This window comes from Carassius gibelio, chromosome B14, assembly GCF_023724105.1.
Source record: "Carassius gibelio isolate Cgi1373 ecotype wild population from Czech Republic chromosome B14, carGib1.2-hapl.c, whole genome shotgun sequence".
Classification (NCBI taxonomy): Eukaryota; Metazoa; Chordata; class Actinopteri; order Cypriniformes; family Cyprinidae; genus Carassius; species Carassius gibelio.
Window position 1 is genome coordinate 28,530,551 of NC_068409.1, and position 20,145 is coordinate 28,550,695.

The 20,145-nt window shown below is 37.4% G+C and overlaps 4 protein-coding genes across 7 annotated transcripts; 3 read left to right on the forward strand and 1 right to left on the reverse strand.

The window, feature by feature from the left end:
• The first annotated feature begins 881 nt into the window (after positions 1 to 881).
• LOC127971170 (calcium-binding protein 2-like) lies at positions 882 to 3,923 on the forward strand. The gene is made up of 6 exons (XM_052574011.1): positions 882 to 1,712; positions 2,544 to 2,574; positions 2,667 to 2,798; positions 3,003 to 3,112; positions 3,193 to 3,340; positions 3,580 to 3,923. Exons 1-6 carry the CDS (start codon positions 1,500 to 1,502, stop codon positions 3,603 to 3,605), a joined length of 660 nt encoding a protein of 219 aa, XP_052429971.1. The 5' UTR covers positions 882 to 1,499; the 3' UTR covers positions 3,606 to 3,923.
• Positions 3,924 to 4,223: 300 nt separating this feature from the next.
• LOC127971175 (beta-crystallin B1-like) lies at positions 4,224 to 6,910 on the reverse strand. Its single transcript, XM_052574017.1, has 6 exons — positions 6,865 to 6,910; positions 6,413 to 6,510; positions 6,206 to 6,324; positions 5,989 to 6,121; positions 5,769 to 5,911; positions 4,224 to 4,897 (listed from the first exon to the last, which is right to left on the reverse strand). The coding sequence occupies exons 2-6, from the start codon at positions 6,503 to 6,505 to the stop codon at positions 4,726 to 4,728; spliced, it is 660 nt and encodes a 219-aa protein (XP_052429977.1). The 5' UTR covers positions 6,506 to 6,510; positions 6,865 to 6,910; the 3' UTR covers positions 4,224 to 4,725.
• Positions 6,911 to 8,158: 1,248 nt separating this feature from the next.
• LOC127971171 (beta-crystallin A1-like) lies at positions 8,159 to 10,837 on the forward strand. The gene is made up of 6 exons (XM_052574012.1): positions 8,159 to 8,240; positions 8,604 to 8,686; positions 8,890 to 9,008; positions 9,124 to 9,265; positions 9,847 to 9,989; positions 10,317 to 10,837. The coding sequence occupies exons 2-6, from the start codon at positions 8,612 to 8,614 to the stop codon at positions 10,462 to 10,464; spliced, it is 627 nt and encodes a 208-aa protein (XP_052429972.1). The 5' UTR covers positions 8,159 to 8,240; positions 8,604 to 8,611; the 3' UTR covers positions 10,465 to 10,837.
• Positions 10,838 to 15,844: 5,007 nt separating this feature from the next.
• LOC127971163 (transmembrane protein 33-like) lies at positions 15,845 to 19,963 on the forward strand. 4 transcript variants are annotated; one of them, XM_052574001.1, is made up of 8 exons: positions 15,845 to 16,009; positions 16,701 to 16,774; positions 16,945 to 17,039; positions 17,569 to 17,756; positions 17,863 to 17,930; positions 18,023 to 18,156; positions 18,728 to 18,811; positions 19,026 to 19,963. In XM_052574001.1, the coding sequence occupies exons 2-8, from the start codon at positions 16,727 to 16,729 to the stop codon at positions 19,153 to 19,155; spliced, it is 747 nt and encodes a 248-aa protein (XP_052429961.1). In that variant the 5' UTR covers positions 15,845 to 16,009; positions 16,701 to 16,726; the 3' UTR covers positions 19,156 to 19,963. The 4 variants fall into 4 exon arrangements, with proteins under 4 accessions (XP_052429961.1, XP_052429962.1, XP_052429963.1 ...); XM_052574002.1 differs by having other exon boundaries at positions 15,857 to 16,009; positions 16,704 to 16,774; XM_052574003.1 differs by having other exon boundaries at positions 15,912 to 15,988.
• The last annotated feature ends 182 nt before the right edge of the window (positions 19,964 to 20,145 follow it).

Here is a 20,145-nt window from a genome sequence, read left to right on the forward strand (position 1 = left end):
CGCACACACAACTTTCTCAACTTGGTATTTTTCTCTCTCATCTTCTTCATAGTAATGTTATTAGCTAAGCACTCTTTCTGAGTGGTCTACCTATATAAAGGCTGTAAAATCTGAAATGCTGCCATTTTTAATGCAAATTATATTCTGACCACAGCAATTTGAGTAAATGTTTCAGCTGAAAAAAATTGCATGAATTTCAGAATATCTTTCTATTTAGTTTGCCTTTGTTTTGCTCTAATAGTGGACTCCGCAGGTTTGGCTAAAGCCTAATGATGTTCTCCAGCATGATTTTGGGATAATCATTTAAAAGGAACATATGTCTTTCCATGAAAAGTGTCACAAATTGAATTGATGAGCGATCTAGTATAGTACACAACTGTATTTTCAGAATTTCATTTTCACTGCTTTTACTATATTCCCACTATATTTTTCTTCATTTTGTATAGTGTCTTTGTTTAAAAATGTTGTCTTGAAACTTTGTTTTTAACTTTTTTTATGTCAGACATCAAACCATTTATAAATTATTTTTTAATGGTAATTTGATGTTGAACATTACAGAGTGAATTAAATGTACACTTATTTTGCTCCATATGTACTTCAAGCTCTCTGAAAAAGAAAACAAATGGTCAATGGAAAATTGTAAAATGGCAGAATTTCACCCGATTAATTGACCACTGCTTTTTCTTGCACTTATTCTTTATTTCTTCTTGAATCCCCTTGTGCTCTTTCTGTACATCATGCCATGGCTCTCCGTCATTAATCTGAACTGGGGGGATTAAAAAAGCTTCTCGTTTTCTCGTCTAATTCTCACCCTCCCCTTACCTCCCCCGCTCTTCATCTCTCTCTTTCAGCCAGCAAACAAAATCATTTCCATGGGACTGCAATCTGTAAGGAAAGTGAGTAGAGAGGGAGATACGTGGAGATTGATTATATGAGATGTAAAGATGGCAAGAATAGTTAAAAGTATGCTTGTTCTATAAAACGTTAGTGTTATTTGTGATTTGCTTTGTTGGGATAGTTATAAGAGAGGGTCCGAGATGAGAAAGAATGCAAAGGTTTGTAGATACATTTGTTAGGTTAGTTTTAGTAACTAAACAATGTGGACTTTAAGTAGCTTAATATGGAAGCAGGTGAGTGTTGTATTGTCTGTCCACTCGATAAATTAATTATATAAAAAGGGCAGAAGAGGAGAGGTGTGAAACCTCTTCACTGAGGACTAAAGCATGGGAAACTGCACCAAGCCATCCATGAAAAACAAAATTAACAAGGTAAGAGAAATATATTCAAAAGTCAGGGCCTATGTATTGGTGGACTGAGTGTTAATTGTAATATTGAAATGAGTTTGACAGGAATCATACTTTAAAGCTTAATAACTTGTAGATATATTGTAAAGACAGTATAATCAGTATTTCAATAATATTATATTATTATTACACTTCAGTAGGACATGTCAAACAAATTGACTAAACTGTGCTTAATTAGATTATGTCTCAAGTAAAATGTGGCCCCACCCTAAGGGTGTGGCTGAGGGTAAAGGGGCTGGGCCAAAGGCACCAGAGCCCCGCCCACCCGGAGAAGCAGACGGAGAAAATGAAGTAACTTCTGAGTTTAAGGGGCCCCTGAATGCACTAGTCCAAAACTGCACCATGCTACATAACATCGTTGGACCAGCATGCATCTTCCTAAGACAGGGCTTCGCAAAGTCACAGCTCGTATGTACTATGGACAACTAAAATCAAAGTGTCTCAGCATCTACATTCTTCCATGTTTTAGTCCAAAAGATCACATCATCTCAGCCATTTCAGCGGTTTTCTCATCATGATTGTGAATCATCTACATTTCACTCCCTCCAATAGTTTGTTGTAAAAGATCATGTGGACTGTTTATTATTTATATATACATAATAAATATAGACTGTGTAAAAACTTTTATTTTGGATGCAATTAATAGCGAATAATCATTTGACGGCAAAATATTTATATATATTATTATATCCATATTTATACAAAAATCGTCTCTTGTTGAGATGAATGACACATTTTTACAATGCTCAAGTCATGTGGAGAAACTCGTTTAACTGAAGTATTTAGCACTGGATGTATGACATATGTAATCCACTGGTTTATGCCAATGTGTGTGTGTACTATATGGTATTGGGTATTATACCCAAAGCTGTAAATGGGAAAGAGAATCATCTGTGGGATTTTCTCATGTGGCACTCCGTTTAACCTCATCCGCACTCTGGACAATGTGTTGCGTCTTTCTCTGGGTCCTCCTCAAGTTAAACCCCACAAATCTTCTTATCTTTTAGCTGTTGCCAGGCAACCTTCACTGTTTAATCTAGTGACTACCCGTGTCACGACATTATTATGAACTGGAACCAGTCCTTAAACTCACATTTTGTCCAACTTTCTCATTTCCACATACCCACCCATATGTTTAGTTTGAGTCTGCTTGATGATTCAGAAAGACACATGTCAAACCGAGACATGCCTTTAAATGCATCAACGTTTAACATCTTACGATGTGTCTTGATTTAACAGGACAGGGAGCTGAGGCCAGAGGAGATAGAAGGTATTCATAGAAAGCACACACCTCACATAAGATTCAGATTGGAAAACATCCTGTTCATGCATTTCATCACCTCTTTCCTTGTGTTCATGCAGAACTAAGAGAAGCCTTTAAGGAGTTTGATAGGAACAAAGGTTACATCAACTGCCGGGACCTGGGCGAATGCATGCGGACGATGGGATACATGCCGACAGAGATGGAACTCATTGAACTGAGTCAACAAATAAGTGAGTTACTTCATAACGCAGAGAGCATTTATGATCTGGGTGCCTTCATGCAAACATTATTTTGCTGTATTATAGTTCAAACGTCTGAGGAAATTTGAGATTTTGAAAATGTAGGATTTGGGGGTGGGGGAAGTCAAAAATAAATCAAATATAATAATAAATATTATATATTTGTATTAAATGAAAGATTCCTGCATTTTTTAGGTGGGGGTAAAATTGACTTTGAGGACTTTGTGGAGCTCATGGGGCCCAAAATGCTGGCAGAGACAGCAGACATGATCGGAGTCAAGGAGCTCAGAGATGCCTTTAAAGAGGTAAACACACTCACTTACACATGTACCACTGTGTTGACTGCAGCTGTCAGTGTCCTTACCGACAATTCCCCACTGTGCAGTTTGACTCCAATGGTGATGGGCAAATCAGCGTCACAGAACTGAGAGAAGCCATGAAAAAGCTAATGGGGGAGCAGCTGAATCCCAGGGATATTGACGATATACTTCGTGATGCCGACCTCAATGGGGACGGACTTGTTGATTTTGAAGGTAAAGGACTGATGAAAAAACAATGACAAGTGGCTGATGTTACACGGGTCGACTTTTTGAGCAATTTTGCTTGGGCACTTTCTCATTGAGAATTGAGATCGGTCGTGGACCCTGTGTCTCTCCATTGCTCAAAACATTGCCCCATGTATCATTAGCTTAATACTTGCTTTTCTAAACATTTTTAGTTTACCTCGCTGAATGTTTCTTTTTGTTTTCTTCTTCCTCACTCAATCTTCCAGAGTTTGTGAGGATGATGTCACGCTGACAGAAAGACTTTATTTTCATCACGAGACTCTAAGAGGGTCACATGGTGCAGCTATCTGAATGTTTTCGATATGACTCAAGAGATACCAGTTGTAAAAATTACTTTTAATTTTATTTATGATGTAAGCTTTATTAAGAGCTGTTTCTCCTTTTAATAAAGTAATGCCGTAAATGTACTATTTAATTGGTATTTTCAAAGATATATTTGTCTGGTTATGAGTGAACTGAATTTGTATAGTTTTTTTTTTTTTTTTTTTTTTTTATAAAATCATTTGATTACAGTGATTTATTAATTACCTGTTTGTGTCTCTTCTTATCATAGTGAGCAAACTATCTAGTTATGAAATCAATAAAAACAAATTTTTTCCAATAAACATCCAAGATGGCTGCTGGTTTATGTAAAATTATTTCTCATATAATTTAGTTATCATAGGCCTAAAATAATCAAACATAATTAAATTGCTAACAATTAGGATGTAAGTCTACAAAGTGTAAACTAACATCATGTTTCACGTTCCTATGAAAATGCACTACGGTTTTGCATTTCTATTACTGCAAGTTTCTCAAGATTTTTGTTGACAGCCATGATGATGGATTCACAAAGACAAAAGTCTGTGTCAAGCTTTTAGCATTTTATTCAAAAGGTGACCAGGATTCTGTACAGCGGGCAGAGGGAGATTTCTAGGGCACAGGAGCTTTCCTCTCCTCATCCCTTCATCTCTCCCTCTCTCTTTCCATCCTCCTGGGGAAAGGGGGATGTGAGCCGGGAAAAGAACAGATGACAAAAAATTGAAATAAATTATGGAAGGAAAAAGAGAAACCATGCAGGAGAGAAAGAGAGGAAAGGAAATAGGGAGGATGAGGGAATTGTTTTTATTGGTGCCCCTGTCCCAAACAGAGTCACTCAGAGGCCTGGGAGAATCACAGCACCGCTGGGCTTTAACAGCTCGACAGACACAGACTGCAATGTGAGCCAGGAAGTCTGTCATCCCAAAACTATCTGCCCCTTCATAGCAGCAACACAGGGAAGATGCAGCCTCTCAGACATCTCTCCTCCTCTCCTTCCTCTTGCGCCCCTCTCCCTCTACTCCACCTCTCCTCTTCCTCTCCTGGTCTGGCCCTCACTTGCTGGCCATGGTGTAGCAGCCGTGTGGGTGCCACTGCATGTCACGGATACGCCTCACAGACTGAAACTGAGGGCAACGGGCGCCGTACTCGTTAAAGTGTCTGTATTCACCCTTCTCCAGCAGGTACTGGCTGCCACGGTATCCGGGGTACTGATAGCCCACCCAACTGAAGAAAACAAAGAGGTTCGTTTGTGCACCCTTGATAGTGTACTAGCTTTAGTATTTAAACCAGGGTTAAACTAAAACCATAAAAAAATACTTTAAATATATATAATTATTTTTTTACTATATATTTTTGAATATTTTTAATTCATTTATTTTAGCTAGATTCCAATGCAAAACTTCTCTTTTTCCTTTAGTTGTACTTGATGTACTAAAATAACTAAAAGTAAAACAAATAAAAATGACTAAAAACTACCAAGATGTTTGAAAAAAGACTAATAACTTAATAACTAATAACAATTTAAAATGAAAACTATAAATATAAACACTTTTCGTAACTAAAATATAAAAAATAAGTAATAAACTAAATAAAATACTATATAGTTTTGCACCCTTAATGGACCCTTGATTATACCATGCATAAACTGATTTATATATTTTAACCAGGGTTATTATAGTACACAAATATATGTTCATATGTAAATCAAATATTTGTACAATATAATTATTTTATTTCAGCTAGTTGCAAGGCAACATTACTATTTTTCAGTTGGCTTAACTTGATGTAAAATAACTAAAGCTGAAATAAAAATTAATAAAACCTATAGACATTTAAAAAATATAAATATAAATATAATAAAAATAGTATTAATAAAATATCTCAATTATGCATCTAGTATTGTAAGCATCTTGTTGTGCAAAATGTTATTGTTATATCTTTCTCTTTTATTTCTATAAAGTATTACCTCTATTTTACAGTTAAATAAATGCTTGAAAGCCACATTTGTCAATACTGTCAAGCATTTGTGATCGCCACAAGTGCACAGAGGTTTGACAGAGTGAAACCTCACTGGCTAAAGACACTTTGCACTTACGTTCCACAGCTGACCATGATGCTGCCAACTCTGTCGGTGAATCCATAGGAGAACAGGCTAGGAACGTCATCATCCATGATCTCCATCTTGCGGCCCTTGTACTCGCCCACCTCATACAGGCAGATCTTGTGCTTCTCAGGGTCCTTCAGGAGAAAACACAATAAATGCATTGTAAAAGCATTCAAACAATGGACATAGAATTGTGAGAGCATTTACGCACCATTCTGACGGGTCTGAAGGAAAGCAGGTAGTCGTTCTTCTGGCAGTTGCTCCAAGAATCCCAACGAGGATACTCGCCCTTTTCCAGGATGTACATCTCTCCACAGAAGCTCATCTGCTCAAAGCCCACAAAACTGCAGAGGGCACATAAAGAGCTGAGTGAGATATCTTATTCTCTATAAATCACGAGTGTTTAATATAGATGCAGAGGTGCTTACGGGCCACACTCCACACGTAGTGAGCGAACTCTGTCCATGCCCATTTCACAAACATTCATGCATTCAGCATTAATCTCAATCATGCGTCCCTGGAAGTTTTCCTGGTCGAACACATACATCTAAAAGAAAGAGAGAAACTGATTATTATCATATTAAATCAATGACCAAGCAGAATTGCACATGTGTATATTTATTAGAAAGCTTTACCTTGTAGGACATCATGCCCATCTCAGACTTCTTGTTCTGGGCTGCCTTGCCGTCGGTCTGGGAGGCAGTCTTTTTTTCTCCACTGGAAGACATGGTGCCTGAGGTAAAATTAATAATAGAAAATTAAAAGAAAGTATATTCATATAACTGTAATATATCTCAGAAATGACATGGGCAACCACTATAATATACAGTATTTGATGCTGGAAGAGAGGGATTAAGTTTAGGAGATGAAAAATATAAAAAACATATGTTTGGAATGGATGTAAGGGGTCTTTGGGGGGGAGGGACTATTTTAAAGTGGTAGGGGCGAAGGGTAGTGTGGGGTGTTGGTGTTGATGATGGTGTTGCAAATCAAAACTAGCCTCTTGTACTCTCTAGCTATTAGGTTAAAGTTTTAATGTGTAAGTGGATAAAGTGTTAATGTGTGAGTGGATATTTGGATGTCTTACCTGTGTGTTCAGTGAGTGTGTGTCCGTACCCAGGGTTCACTCTGAGAGTGTTTGCGTCTGACCGTGCTCTCAGCTCTTATACCCTGGCGCTGAGTCTGTGAGGATTACACTGAAACAATGAAACATGCCGTGTTCAGCATACTCACAGAAAAGAAGCCCCTCATCATCAGCACAGCGTGAGAAAGAGAGTATGCGAGAGCCAGAGAGGAAAATAATTCATCCACCACACAAACTTGGATGTTTGAGCCTAATATATAAGTAATCTGGGGGACATCTGCTTTTAGAGAAACTCAAATTGTAATAAATGAACTAATAACTAACTAAAAAAAAACATTTTTTTAGACTACTTTACCAAAGTGGTTTAGACCATTTTTATATTTTCAGTACATTTTGGGCTAAGGATGTATCACATATGTAGTATTTTATTTAAAAAATACAATAAATAAAACAATAAAATAAAATAAAAGTCTTATCCTTTACACATATGCAAAATATGGTTGTTCTACAAATCATTATATAAAGAAATAAGAGTAAATAATAATTGTTATAATAACATGCAAAAGTCTAAAATAAATGTTTAATATAAATGTTTAAATGAATTGCTTAACAGAAGACATTGGAGATTAATTGTCTATTAATTTAACATGAACATGGTGAACGTGATCCCCTTTGGGTCAGTTATAGGTTTGACCATGTTTTGGGCATATATTTATAAAGTAAAGTAAGATTTACTTTTACCCTACTTGTACTGTATCCTACAGCATTCAAGGCAAGAGGAGATGATTTGAAAAAAGAAAAAAAAAGTAAACTAAATACATTGAGATGATTTCGGTTCAGCAGATACATAGTATTTATGTCTTGCAGCAATAAAGGTATGTGATGCATCTATTGATGTCCCAGAAAACAGGTTACATTGTAAGAGTCTTTGGTCAACCCAGTCTTAAATGTTACATCCTTGCAGCTAAAATGGTAACTTGCATGAAAACTGAGCTCTCCTGTCCTCACTGCACCCACGGCAACTCAAACCCTCACTCAGCTGGAGCAGGTTCACTCGGTTAATCCTGGTGTTTTACTCTCATTGTGAGTATAGTGCTGACCTGCGCGAACATACTGGGACCAAACCCTTTGTGTGCCCTGCTTTCACCCAAAACACTGCACTGCACTTGCCAGTGAATGGGCTCACAACAGCCATGTTGCACTTCTATATTAATTGCTGAGCTGGCGACCCTGTGGTCTGTCCCGCGCGCCCGTCAGGACGCACTTCACGCGCACGGCACGCGGCGGTCGGTATAAAACCGAAGCGCCAGGTTCTCTCAAAGCTCCACGCGAAACCGGCGTTAAGGCGCGTGCCACACTCGAGCTCAGTGACTAAAACGGTAAGATCCCAAATTACATCTCACGGAGCTCATGGCACAATTATACATTTGGTGTGGTTTACTTTATAAACATCTCAGTATGGCCACATCTTGCGAATGGTGTTAATAGATTTAAATCTAACAACTGTGTTTAAATTTTATTAATTAAATAGCTATTTTATATTACCTATAGTACATCGATTATTGTATGTTTAAGTTACTTTTTAAATCTGTAATAGGCTAATGATGAAGAACACAGTTTACTATAATAGCCTACGTTGTACTGTTTATTAGCTAATATATGATTATTTATTTGAATTCATTTCACAGTTTACATCTAATATTACTGGTATTTATCATGTTATTTATTTTAAAAAAAATTAGATATAAAGATGTACAGGTTCACTCGATCCGCCATGATGCAGCCCATGATCAACTATGGCATGGGAATGGCTCCTTTCTTCAAGGTAAACTACCATTAACACACACACAACACTCATATATACTTTAAGTCCCTTCTGAAATATCCAGGACTTTAATATATATATATAATATAATAATTAAGTTATTATACTAAAGCATCTAATCAATATATTTTTGCATGTATATTATAGGAAGACACTTCCACAAAATCACACCACAATCTTAACCTTTGCTTTTGTTCTGCTAGGTGACTGTGTTTGAGCAGGAACACTTCCAGGGAAAATGTCAGGAGTTCACCTCAGAATGCTGCAACATCCAGGAGTGTGGCTTCGACAACATCCGTTCTATTCGCGTTGAGAGTGGCGCGTGAGTTACAGTGTTTGTTAATTGAATGTGTGCCAAGGATACTCAGGATGAACACAAGGAGTTTTCATCTAACTGCGTATGCCCATGTTTGACTGGATGTTCTCTCTTTCAAAAGCTGGGTGGGTTATGAGCACCACGACTTCCAGGGACAGCAGTTCATCCTGGAGAGAGGAGAGTATCCTCACTGGGATGCCTACAGTGGAAACCTGTCCTACCACGTGGAGAGACTGATGTCTTTTAGACCTATCTACTGCGCTGTGAGTTATTCACTCCCTTTTATATGCTAGAAATCTTAAAGCCATGTAGTATTTTGTGCTGGATAACATGTAATATTTATTCAACAAGTGTCCATTACAGGATTTATTGAAATAAAGCAAGTTGCATTGGACTGATCATGTGTTCTCAACATGGCAGCCTCAATAAGTCAGTCTCAGTAAGTTGAGATTGGCTATATTTCTTTATGCAAGCATACTGCATGTATTCAGGAGTTTGATGTACTTATTGGATATACTTGTATGACTGGAGTCTTCCTATCATATGATCATACATCATTTTAACATATTGCTCCAAACTATTATGTATTCACTATTTATTTTAGTACTATTCGTTACCTTTAAATATTTTGTATGTCTATTTAGCTTTAAGTTCTAGTTTTAGCAATTTAACAAGGCAGTATTTCACATGTTTCATTAAGTGTTTTTTTATTTATTATTTTTTAGCTTTAATTTAATAAATTTTTAGACATTTTTAATAGTTTTAGTTAACAACAACAGCACTGATATAATCAGTTGAATATGTGGATATGTGAGGTCAATCTCTCTCTCTCGTCTCCCCTCAGTCTCACCAGAGCAGTCGCATGACCATTTTTGAGAGGGAGAACTTCCTGGGCCGCTGTGTGGAGCTGTGTGACGACTACCCCTCTCTGCAGGCCATGGGATGGTGTGGTCCTGAAGTGGGCTCCATGCATGTGCAGTGCGGCGCGTGAGTCTCTTCTCTGTGTTTTCCCATTATTTATTTCTTTTCAACACAATCGATACAAACTCAGCACACCAGAAAAAAATGATTGGTGCGTAGGAAAAAATGTCCCACAAAAATGTCCAAAACATAAAAAGATGCCTTCCCAGACAGCAACATAGTGTTGGCCCAGATCCGGCAACATATCCGGCACACGTGAAATCCAATCGAAATGTTGCTTTTGTAAAGGATTGCAAGGATTGATAATGTGCGGGATTGCATCTTTGTATATCTCTTTTCAACACAGAAATACCTGACCCTCATTTCCCCTCATTTCTCCATCTCTGTGTGCAGTTTTGTGTGTTACGAGTTCCCAGGGTACAGGGGAAGGCAGTACATCATGGAGTGTGAGAGGCACAGCGGAGACTTTCAGCACTGGAGAAACTGGGGTTCCCACAGCCAGACCCCTCAGATCCAGTCCATCCGCAGAATCCAGCACTAAGAGCTCAGGCTCACCGGGGGACACTTCACCGATCACCCTGCCGCCCGACAAACACACTTTACACATACATGCGCTGATACTGTTTTTCCTAACGAGTGTCTTTTTATTGCTAGGAACACACACATCTACACTGCACACATACCATCATGTTTACAGGAGGGTGCCAATCACATTTCTGACTATGACTAATGTCAGGTGCTAAACAACACCCTCTGGAGGTGCTCCACACAACCAGTGCAAACCTAAGCTAAGTTAGGCCATATCCCTGGAGGGGGACTGGCTGAGAGCAACTCAGGTGTAATGTGTAGAAGGATGACAAAAAAAAAAATCACAGACAAATAAATGCTTAATAAATAAACTTGTCTTCACTCCAGTGACTGTGCAATTATTGTGTGTGAGTTACACAAAGTACATTCATTATTATGTCTTAAAATTGTACACATCACTAGTATTTGAGCAGTAGGTATATAGTTTAAGGAATATATTACATTATTTACAAAATTAGTTGTTCTAGTTTAGCAGACTTTAAATATACCAGTTTAGTACTAAAAGTATAATTGCAGATGTTTTATTAAGTACTTAAGTATGTAAACGTATTTGTAGTATACTTAGCAGGAAATAAATGTTTCAAATACGTTTTAGTATATTTCAGTTTCACTAGGGTCTTATGCACTCATGTTTGAATTTTTGCTTTTTTTGTGTGTGGTTATTGTGATAGGACAGTCAACGGATAAACTGTGAAGCTGTTGATTCAGCTTATTCATTTTAATTAATAATTTAAAATCCTTATGCCTTATTGTCGCAAATAACAGATTAGAGCTGGGCGATAATACACTTTACATTTTTCATTAATACATGACACAGAATATTTCAGATTTGCTATAGTATGTACACATTTAGTCAAAATATATACAATCCTGCAGCTGCAATGTGCTATATAGCATATATTCCTTTATGTGAGTATAGGATGTACTTATAGATCCAACTTTTAATATATAACTGGGTGATAATATAGTTTACTGGTAACGAACAATAACACCAACAGTTCTTTCGCTATACATGACAAGGTTCTGTACAGTAAGATTTAGCCTGTTTAAATTAAGATTATTAAATGTTTACAAGTATTTTTTTATCATTTAATTTCTAAACATTTTAAAATCAAAAGTTGTATGTTAAAGTCACTTAATGCACTGTGAAGTCACACTAACAAATATTAATAAATGTTGTAAAACACATTGCTCTTTGTTAGGGCATATTAGCTTATTAACTTAAGCAAACAAGACCTCATTGTAAAATGTCACCAATGGTTATTTTGTATTACTGAGTTTTGCCGGTCACCCTTTGAACACGTGGAAACCTGTATTTAAACAAGAACAACCAAGGTTGGATCCATGTCTTTTATTTCTGAGTAAGGCTACGAAACACAGCAAATTACAAGAAAACTCTGCATGCATTAATATCAGTCTCAATCATTAAAAGGCACAGCTGTGACACAAAATTAACTTTAACATTCAAAGAAGAGCAAATACTGCTAAGTGTCAAATTGTGTGAAGTATGTATTGAATAATACACAGGTAAAAATACCATGTTCTAAGTCTCTGATCATTTGAAACGGTGTTTCAAATATGCACCAACACACATTTATTCAGTACTCTGAAGCTAAACAGTTGTAAACATAAATTGCTACACATCCTCCATCAGTCTCTCTTCTCCTGACATGCTGCAACCTGTGAATAAATAATTATTACAAGAGGGTAGTATTAATAAAAGCTTATTATTATAAATGATCAATCTGTTTAATTTATACCATCTTATCTAAATAAATAAATACTGTTAGCTAAAATGAAAACTATTAAAAATAACTGTTAATCAAAACCCAGCTGAAATAGAATACAATATAAGATTAAATACTCAAGAACAAACAGAATGTTGTTTTGACAACAATGTGAAATAAAATAATCTTAAATACTAAAATGAATAAAACTAAAACTGGAATAAAACTGAAATAAAGACACAAAAAATGACAAAGGCACATAGGCAAAATTAATAAAACAAACTGAAATTAATTTAAAATTATATATACTATAACTGTACATAAATAAATAACACTGCTACAAGTTAATTTAGACATGACAAGCATTATTATATATAATACAATTTTCATGGTTCATTTTATAATTTTGCCAAAGATTATTTGGGTTTTTGAAAATGTATTTTATGTGAACACTAGATGGCAGCAAAGGCGATCTATAAATCTATACGAACTGTAAAATAGGATGTCCATTGTAATATTGACAGAGGGTGGAATTATTTTGAGCTCTTACCATTAGCTGATTGCAGATTCTGGTTGCCAGCCTCTTTTATATAGCTTGGGTTGTGTCCTGCATTGCACCTTTAACTTCCTTCCTTCTAGAAAAGTCTCAGTTGTGTCTCTTTTAGCATGTCCCACTTGTTTTTCTTTTACGGACACTTTGTGAGCATGCAGCTCTGAGGATTTTGACCGATCCAAAGGCTTGGTCGTTTGCGTGAGACACTTCATATTTTGGCCACTAGCTGTTTTTATGACTTTGCTTAACTGACACTTGCATTACAGCAGCTTGAGTCAGCTGTTCTGCTGGTGCACTTTTCTTCACTATCCAGCAAGCTAGTTTTTTACTTCTCTTTTTCTCCTTTGGTAGATAAGCATCTACCTTTGTCTTATCCGTTTGTTCTTTTTTTCTTTTTCTCTCCTGCTGGAAGCTCGTCTCTCCTAGGCAGTTCTTCATTAAAATCCAGCTTCCTCTTCCTACTCTGGCTCCTGGTCATCCTGCCAGCTTCTGTCGGCTTTGCTGTTGTGTTGATTTCGCCATTCTCACACCCGACACCTGCCAAAAACCTTATGGTTTCTTAGGTCTCCCTGCAGATGATACTTGTGGTGTGTTCTTGGATAATGAGGCTTTTGACGCTGTGTTGTTGTGTTCACAGAAGTGGCATGTGCATTTGTGAGGACTGTGTAACTCTGTCTACAGGTCTGGGTTCCATCTATTAAGTTGGGCACCATCTCATCTTGGACTTCTGAATCACATACACCAACATGTTGCTCAAACATTCTCAGAAAACTATCAAGTATGTCATTTATTATTATCATCAATGATGAAAACAGTTGGAAAGCTTAATATTTTTGTGGAAACTGTAAACATTGTTTTTCATTAATCTTTGATGATTACATAGTTCAAAAGAAGAGCATTTATTATAATAGATATTTAGCAACATTATAAATTTCATTTTTGTTCAATTTAACGCATTCTTGGTGGTCTTGCTGACACCAAACTGAGTGTATTTTTTATATTTTTTAAATGTTAATTTGGCATATACGTGCCATGCATCATTGCATTAATGCTGTCTAGTCTCCTTGAACAGATTTTTTGGTTCTGAGAGAACGTTTTGAACATTCCAAGTTACAGTATGTTTTCATGAATTTATAGCAGATGCTTTTATCCAAAGCAACACTTCTTCCTCAAAAGATCAAGAAAAATAAAATGGCTTATGATATGACCCATTTAAATCATTAATTCAAACAGAAATGAATAAAAACAGAAGATTTTTGTTCTTTTTGTCATACCTCCTCATCTGAAGATGTCGTGAGACACCTACCTGACACACTGGTTCTACCAATCTGCCTCTGCTTCCTGTCTGTCTCTGCCTGGGTCTCTCCCTTCTTCTGCCTCCCTCTCCTTCCTCTTTCATCGCTCCTCTGCCTTGTCATCTCCATTTAAGCTTCTCTTTATTCTTGAACATTTCTCTTGTGTCTAGCATCCTGCCAACCCTACCCTCACTTTGCCCCATCCAGGCGGCCTCACACACTCTTCCGCACCTATTCATATTTTGCTCTCTTTTACAAACTCTCAATCCTTCTCCCTTCAAAGCAAATCCAATGCGTGCTCCTGCCCTCCACACCCTCAAAGCCCTTCCCTCAGGTTTGACATCCCCTCTCATCCCTCTCTGACTCTGCTTCTTTTGCCCTGTGCCCTGTGCGATGTTGGTGTCAAGAAAGTAATTGATAAAACCTGGGATATTGTTCTCAAACTGTGAAAATGCTTCTAAAACACACTCCTCGCTCTCTGAAACAACCCCCAATGCTGGCTGGTCCTCTCTTGCCAATGGCTCAACATTTGTACTTTGAGAAGGGTAAGGGTGAGGTGGCAGAGGGGTTGGAGGCTGTTGGTATGAAGCTGAAGGGGCACATACGTAGACCTGGGGCAAGCAGGCCGGTCCACTCGCTGTGGGATACATTGCATTTTCAGGGCCCACATCCATGACCTGAAAGGAAGGCATGTTCTCTGGAATACCCTGGATGTTTTGAAGTATGGCCAGGGGAATATGTGTGCATCGGTGTATGTGCAGAGCCCCTGATCCTGATCGGTCCTCCATGGCAATGTTCCGATCAGACGAACACTTTCAATGGTCTCTTTGGGGTTTTGACATTCAGAAGAAACAGCCTCGGTTTGACACACCTGGGCAGGGTGGAGAAAATACAGTAAACAAAATGAACGATGGAAAAAATGACATACTCTGTATGTCAAACCTCGAGTCTGTAGCACACTGTCACAGAACTCTGCCCTGCTCCACTGTTTTTGCAACTCTTTAATGAGAAGCGTCTGGTACGCCAACATCTGAAGAGTTACACATAACCAAATCCAAAGCATTGTAAAACATGCAAGCTGTAAAATATTGAATAATGTCGTGTCTCCGTGCAGCTGTGCAGGACTAGACAGCCAGGGTTGGCACCGTGCACGCTGTTCACATGGGAGATGCAAACAGTTGTTAACATGATTTAGTTTTCATGCACTCGCATGGAAATTAAAAAAAGATAAATATCTAATTGTGTGTAAGCGACTACAAACATCCCATGCTGTATATATAAACCAGCCCAGCTGCAGTCAAAACAGTCTTAGCGAATAAAAAGTAACATCTGACCTTTTGTTGTTATGACACGAGAAAATGCTACAACAACATACTGACTCTTATTATTATTATAGCTACACAAGTGAGGTTTTTTTCGCCTGCGTGATAGTGGGAGAGTGGCAAAATTGCATTTTTACATATCCTAAAGAAAATGTTAGTGGCGCTTGAATATGTTCTGACCACTGATTTATCTATGTTCTATATTATAGATCAGTGGTTCTGACTGGTTTGGATGGCTGCTATCTGGGTGTTTGTTTAGTGTTTGTGGTAACAGAGAACTCATCATTATTATGATAGGGATCATCATTATTTAATATTTATAGTTTTACTATAGAGTATATTGGAAATATTAAAGCAGATTTTTGAAATAAAGAAAAAAACAACAACTGACAGCTGATTGACAACAAAGTGCAAAAGAATTTAGCAAATCATGTGGGCCAAAACATCGCGAGATTTCGGTAATCCACAGAGGTCGTGAGGTCGACTCATTTGACCAACCTCCTTTGCGTTTTTCCGGAGTGAAGCGTGTGCGCCCCGAGCGGTGAAAATAAAGCCGAATTTTACCTTCTCACAAAACCTGGTAATCAACAATATATCGCAGGTATCGATAAATTTCATATTATATATTGGTAATGTAAATGCGCAGATAAGTTGCAGGTATTTCAGGGCTGTCAGTGGCTGTAGTCAGAGGCTGTGTGAAGAGTTAGCTTGTCGGCTACATTGTTAGCTCCTCTGGGTAATGAAGTGTTCTAGATTTTTCCGACGTATTTCAAATGAAGTGAATAGGCTACTTATAACTACATGATTGACCATTCGTCTGCATTTATTTAAGTATTTTACGAAACCTGGAAACGATTGACAATAATATGTGTTCAATAATATTATCAAATCTGTAATTTTTGCCGGTTGATTTTTCTGTTGTCATAAGAAGTCAGTCAGCATTTACATTGACAAGTGTAGTTCTGCTTTGGGTTGACTTCATGAATGTATCTCCCACCGATTTGTAATAGTGCCTTGGTTATAAACAATAAAAAAATTGTCAACAAATTGTAAGAAACTTCATGTTTAAACAAGCATAATCAAAAAGCATAGATCTAGTCCACCCCCACACCTGGCGAAATACACAAAGACTAACGGCTTAAGAACTGTTTCAGGCTTTACTACAAAGATTAACTGAAGTCACTTTGTCATTTTTTTGTTCCTGAAGTTAATAAGCAACCTGGATACATGAATGTGCACTGTTTATTTTCTGGAGTTCTGCATGCAAGCTTATAATGTTTATTTCTCTTAAGAAGCAGAGCCTTGTAATATTTGAAAGATGGCAGACACAGAGCAAAGGAGTCCACCTCCTCAGTTAGGACCTGTGGTAAGTGCAATGACTTTTTAGGTTTTGATACCTTTCTTCCAGTTACTATACAATGACCACACACACACACACACACACATATGTATATATATATATATATATATATATATATATATATGTTTGTATATTCATTATAACCTTGACTGGAGGATCTTATTAATGTATTGCAGCAATTCCTCTTGAGTAATAAGCTGGAAGCGGCTATGTGGCTGTCACGGCTGTTCACTGTCTACTGCTCCATCATGTTTATTTTGCCACTGCTTGGGTGAGTCGTCATCTTTTACAAGGCACTTTCACAAGCTTTTATTTTAACCACTCTGTTTTGTTCAAGAACTGGGTTTTAAATTGAACCAAATTGATTTTCATTTGCCAAAACTCTTTGAATAGTCTTTTAATGTGAAACCCAGCTAGATTAAGAAGTGAGTTATTGAAGTAAATTTTCCTTGGATGATTCAAAAGACAGATCTCAATTTTGAATATTTCACAAGTTCTCATGCATTTCATATTTGACCACAACATTTGTACAGCCTTTCCAAAACACATATCTGTATTGAATCTTTGCATGCACATTCATGTCACAAATCCAAGAAGAAATATCAGTATTTCAAGCAATTTGAAAATTAAGTGTGGGTTAAAGTTGACCCAACACAATAGGCATTAACAATATTGTACTTGATGGGATTTCAGTAGTAAGATGAGGACTATTTAGGGTAGTAAGGACACATCCACACTCACAGATTTATTTTTAAGTCAATGATTGGAAGAAGAAGAAGAATTGCTTTTTCTCTGCTCAGGCCTCAAGCAGCTACTAACTTCTATCAGAGGGCATTGCTGGCAAACGCTTTGACCAGCGCTCTGCGTTTGCACCAGAGACTTCCTCACTTTCAGCTGAGCAGAGCCTTCCTGTCCCAGGCCTTACAGGAGGACAGCTGCCACTATCTTCTCTACTCCCTCATCCTGGTCAACTCCTACCCAATCACAAGTATCCTTTCTCAAAGACCTCTTCCTCTGGAGATATCTTGGGGGAAATATGTTTTTCTTGTTATAGAATCATTTTGTCTTTATGTATCCTTGACTTTTGTTCTTAGTGAGCATTTTTCCAGTGTTCCTCTTCTCACTTCTCCATGCCACCAGCTACACTAAAAAAGTCCTTGATGTAAGTCTCTGCCCTTTTCATTTATATTGCTGTGAGATGTGTATTTGTCATAATTCCATCCTGAGTTGTGTGTCTGTTTCATCTGTTCTCAGACCTTGGGTCCAAACAGCCTTATGTTTGTGAGGAACTTTTTGAACAAGCTCACAGCCAATCAGCAGAACATCTTAAAGTTTATCGCTTGCAATGAGATCTTTTTGATGCCAGCCACAGTCTTTATGCTCTTCAGGTAAGGTCTGATGGTCAGCTGTTTTGTCCGGTGTTAACGTTTGTTTTCAACCCTTTAAATCCCGACGCTTGAGATATGTATATGTGTGTATATCAGGTTTTTATGGTTCATGTAGTAAGATAAAGGAGAATGTAGAGTTCATACACAAGGAGAGACCCAAACCAAGCAAACATTTTCATTTTGTGGTAAATAATATTTATATGACCGGGGAAAAATGGTGTTACAGGGGGTGTACAGTGAGTGGTGAGGCCAGGCCTTTCTTTTGATAAAAAGTGAAAACACCATATGATTTCACACCAAAACAACACGAGTACCACAACCTGAGACACATTTAGCTAGTTTGATCATTTAAAGCTGGTAAAAAGTATAATCAAGATTGCAGGGTTTTTCAGCAAAGTTATAAGAATTAATAATAATTTTAATACATTTAGAAATGTATCTATCAAATATGACAGGGTAGGCTTCATTGAGTTAAGAAAAAGTAGTGGTTTGTTGCTGGAGAAAAGCATGATTAAAGCCATGCCGTGTTTCTTGTAATAAGAGGGAATGATGTTTGGTTTGTGATTCACAGTGGCCAAGGCAGCTTGCTTCAGCCATTCATCTACTACAGGTTTCTCACTCTGCGCTATTCCTCAAGACGCAACCCATACTGCCGGTAAGAGTCTTGTATCTCGTGTACACACTGACTAGTGTTAGATGTACACATGCACACTTTACTCAAAATATGGGGTAATGCATGTTGTTCTCAATTCCAATAAAAAGGTTTAATTTGAGCCAATTAGAAGCTTGGTTGTTTTTAAATCATGAGTCCAATATCAGTGTTCACATGATAATGTGAATTGTTTTTTTATTTGTTTTTGTCCTGTCAGGACTCTGTTCACGGAGCTGAGGATTTTACTGGAGCATTTTGTGATGAAGCCCAGCTGTCCAGCCATCTTCAGGAGGATGTGCCTCAACAGCATTGCCTTCGTTAGTCGCCTTGCTCCCACCGGTGTCTAACTAACATACACACACTAGTACACACAGTTCACAGATTGGGACAGTTTTGAGATTGACTTACAAACAAAGAAGGCCAAGTCTGATCACTCCGAGATGGATGTCCTCCTCTGCACTGAAGCATTTGCTATGTTTGGAGAGACTATCAATCTGACAGACTACATCCAAAAAACAAAACAGCAAGATGTATCTCTGTACACAGTTGTCTGATAAAGGGGTACAACTGTTTTCAGTTCATTACAGCTTTTATATTCATATTGATTTTCAGGGGGTAGAGTGGAGCCCTTGAGATGTTTAATCTAATCTTAACTGCTAGGGTAAATAGATATAGCTCTTAATAGCAAGATGTAACGAAACACAACATTGAGAAATCACATTGTCACTAGGCTTGTCCATTTTCTTTTTTGATTCCACTTTTAAATGTTCTTGCTAATTTTTTTTTCGTTGTACTGGATTACCTTGAAAATATTAATGTACCTTGCCCTGAGCCTTTCCCAATAGTTGACAATGATCAGAATGCCATTTGGGTTCAGGAAGTTTCAGATGTTACTTGAGGATGCCTTTTTCATGTGAACATATGATCGAGGTGTTGTCAAATATTCTGTGATTCTCATCTGTTGTATAGAGCCCTACACTCAACTGTTCTTTTTTTTGCCTTTAATGCTGTTTATGGTCAGGGGAAGTTGTAACTGCATTTGAGATATTGTCAATTATTTGCTTGTTCAAGGCATGTCACAATTATATTTATTGCCTCTGTTTTTAACTATGGTCTATGTAGATGAATAAAATAAAATATGATCTTAAATTGTAACTACCAAGTGTGGTTTAAGTTCAGATTTTAAAGTTTTTGCTGATAAAACTGGTATATAGATACCTTAAAACTGTAAGGTGTTAGGTTGAGTTTCCTGTGGGATAAAATATCAACCACCCATTAAACAGGTCCACAGAACCTCCTGAAATGCCTTAGGACATTTGCAGCTTGGGTTGCTGGCG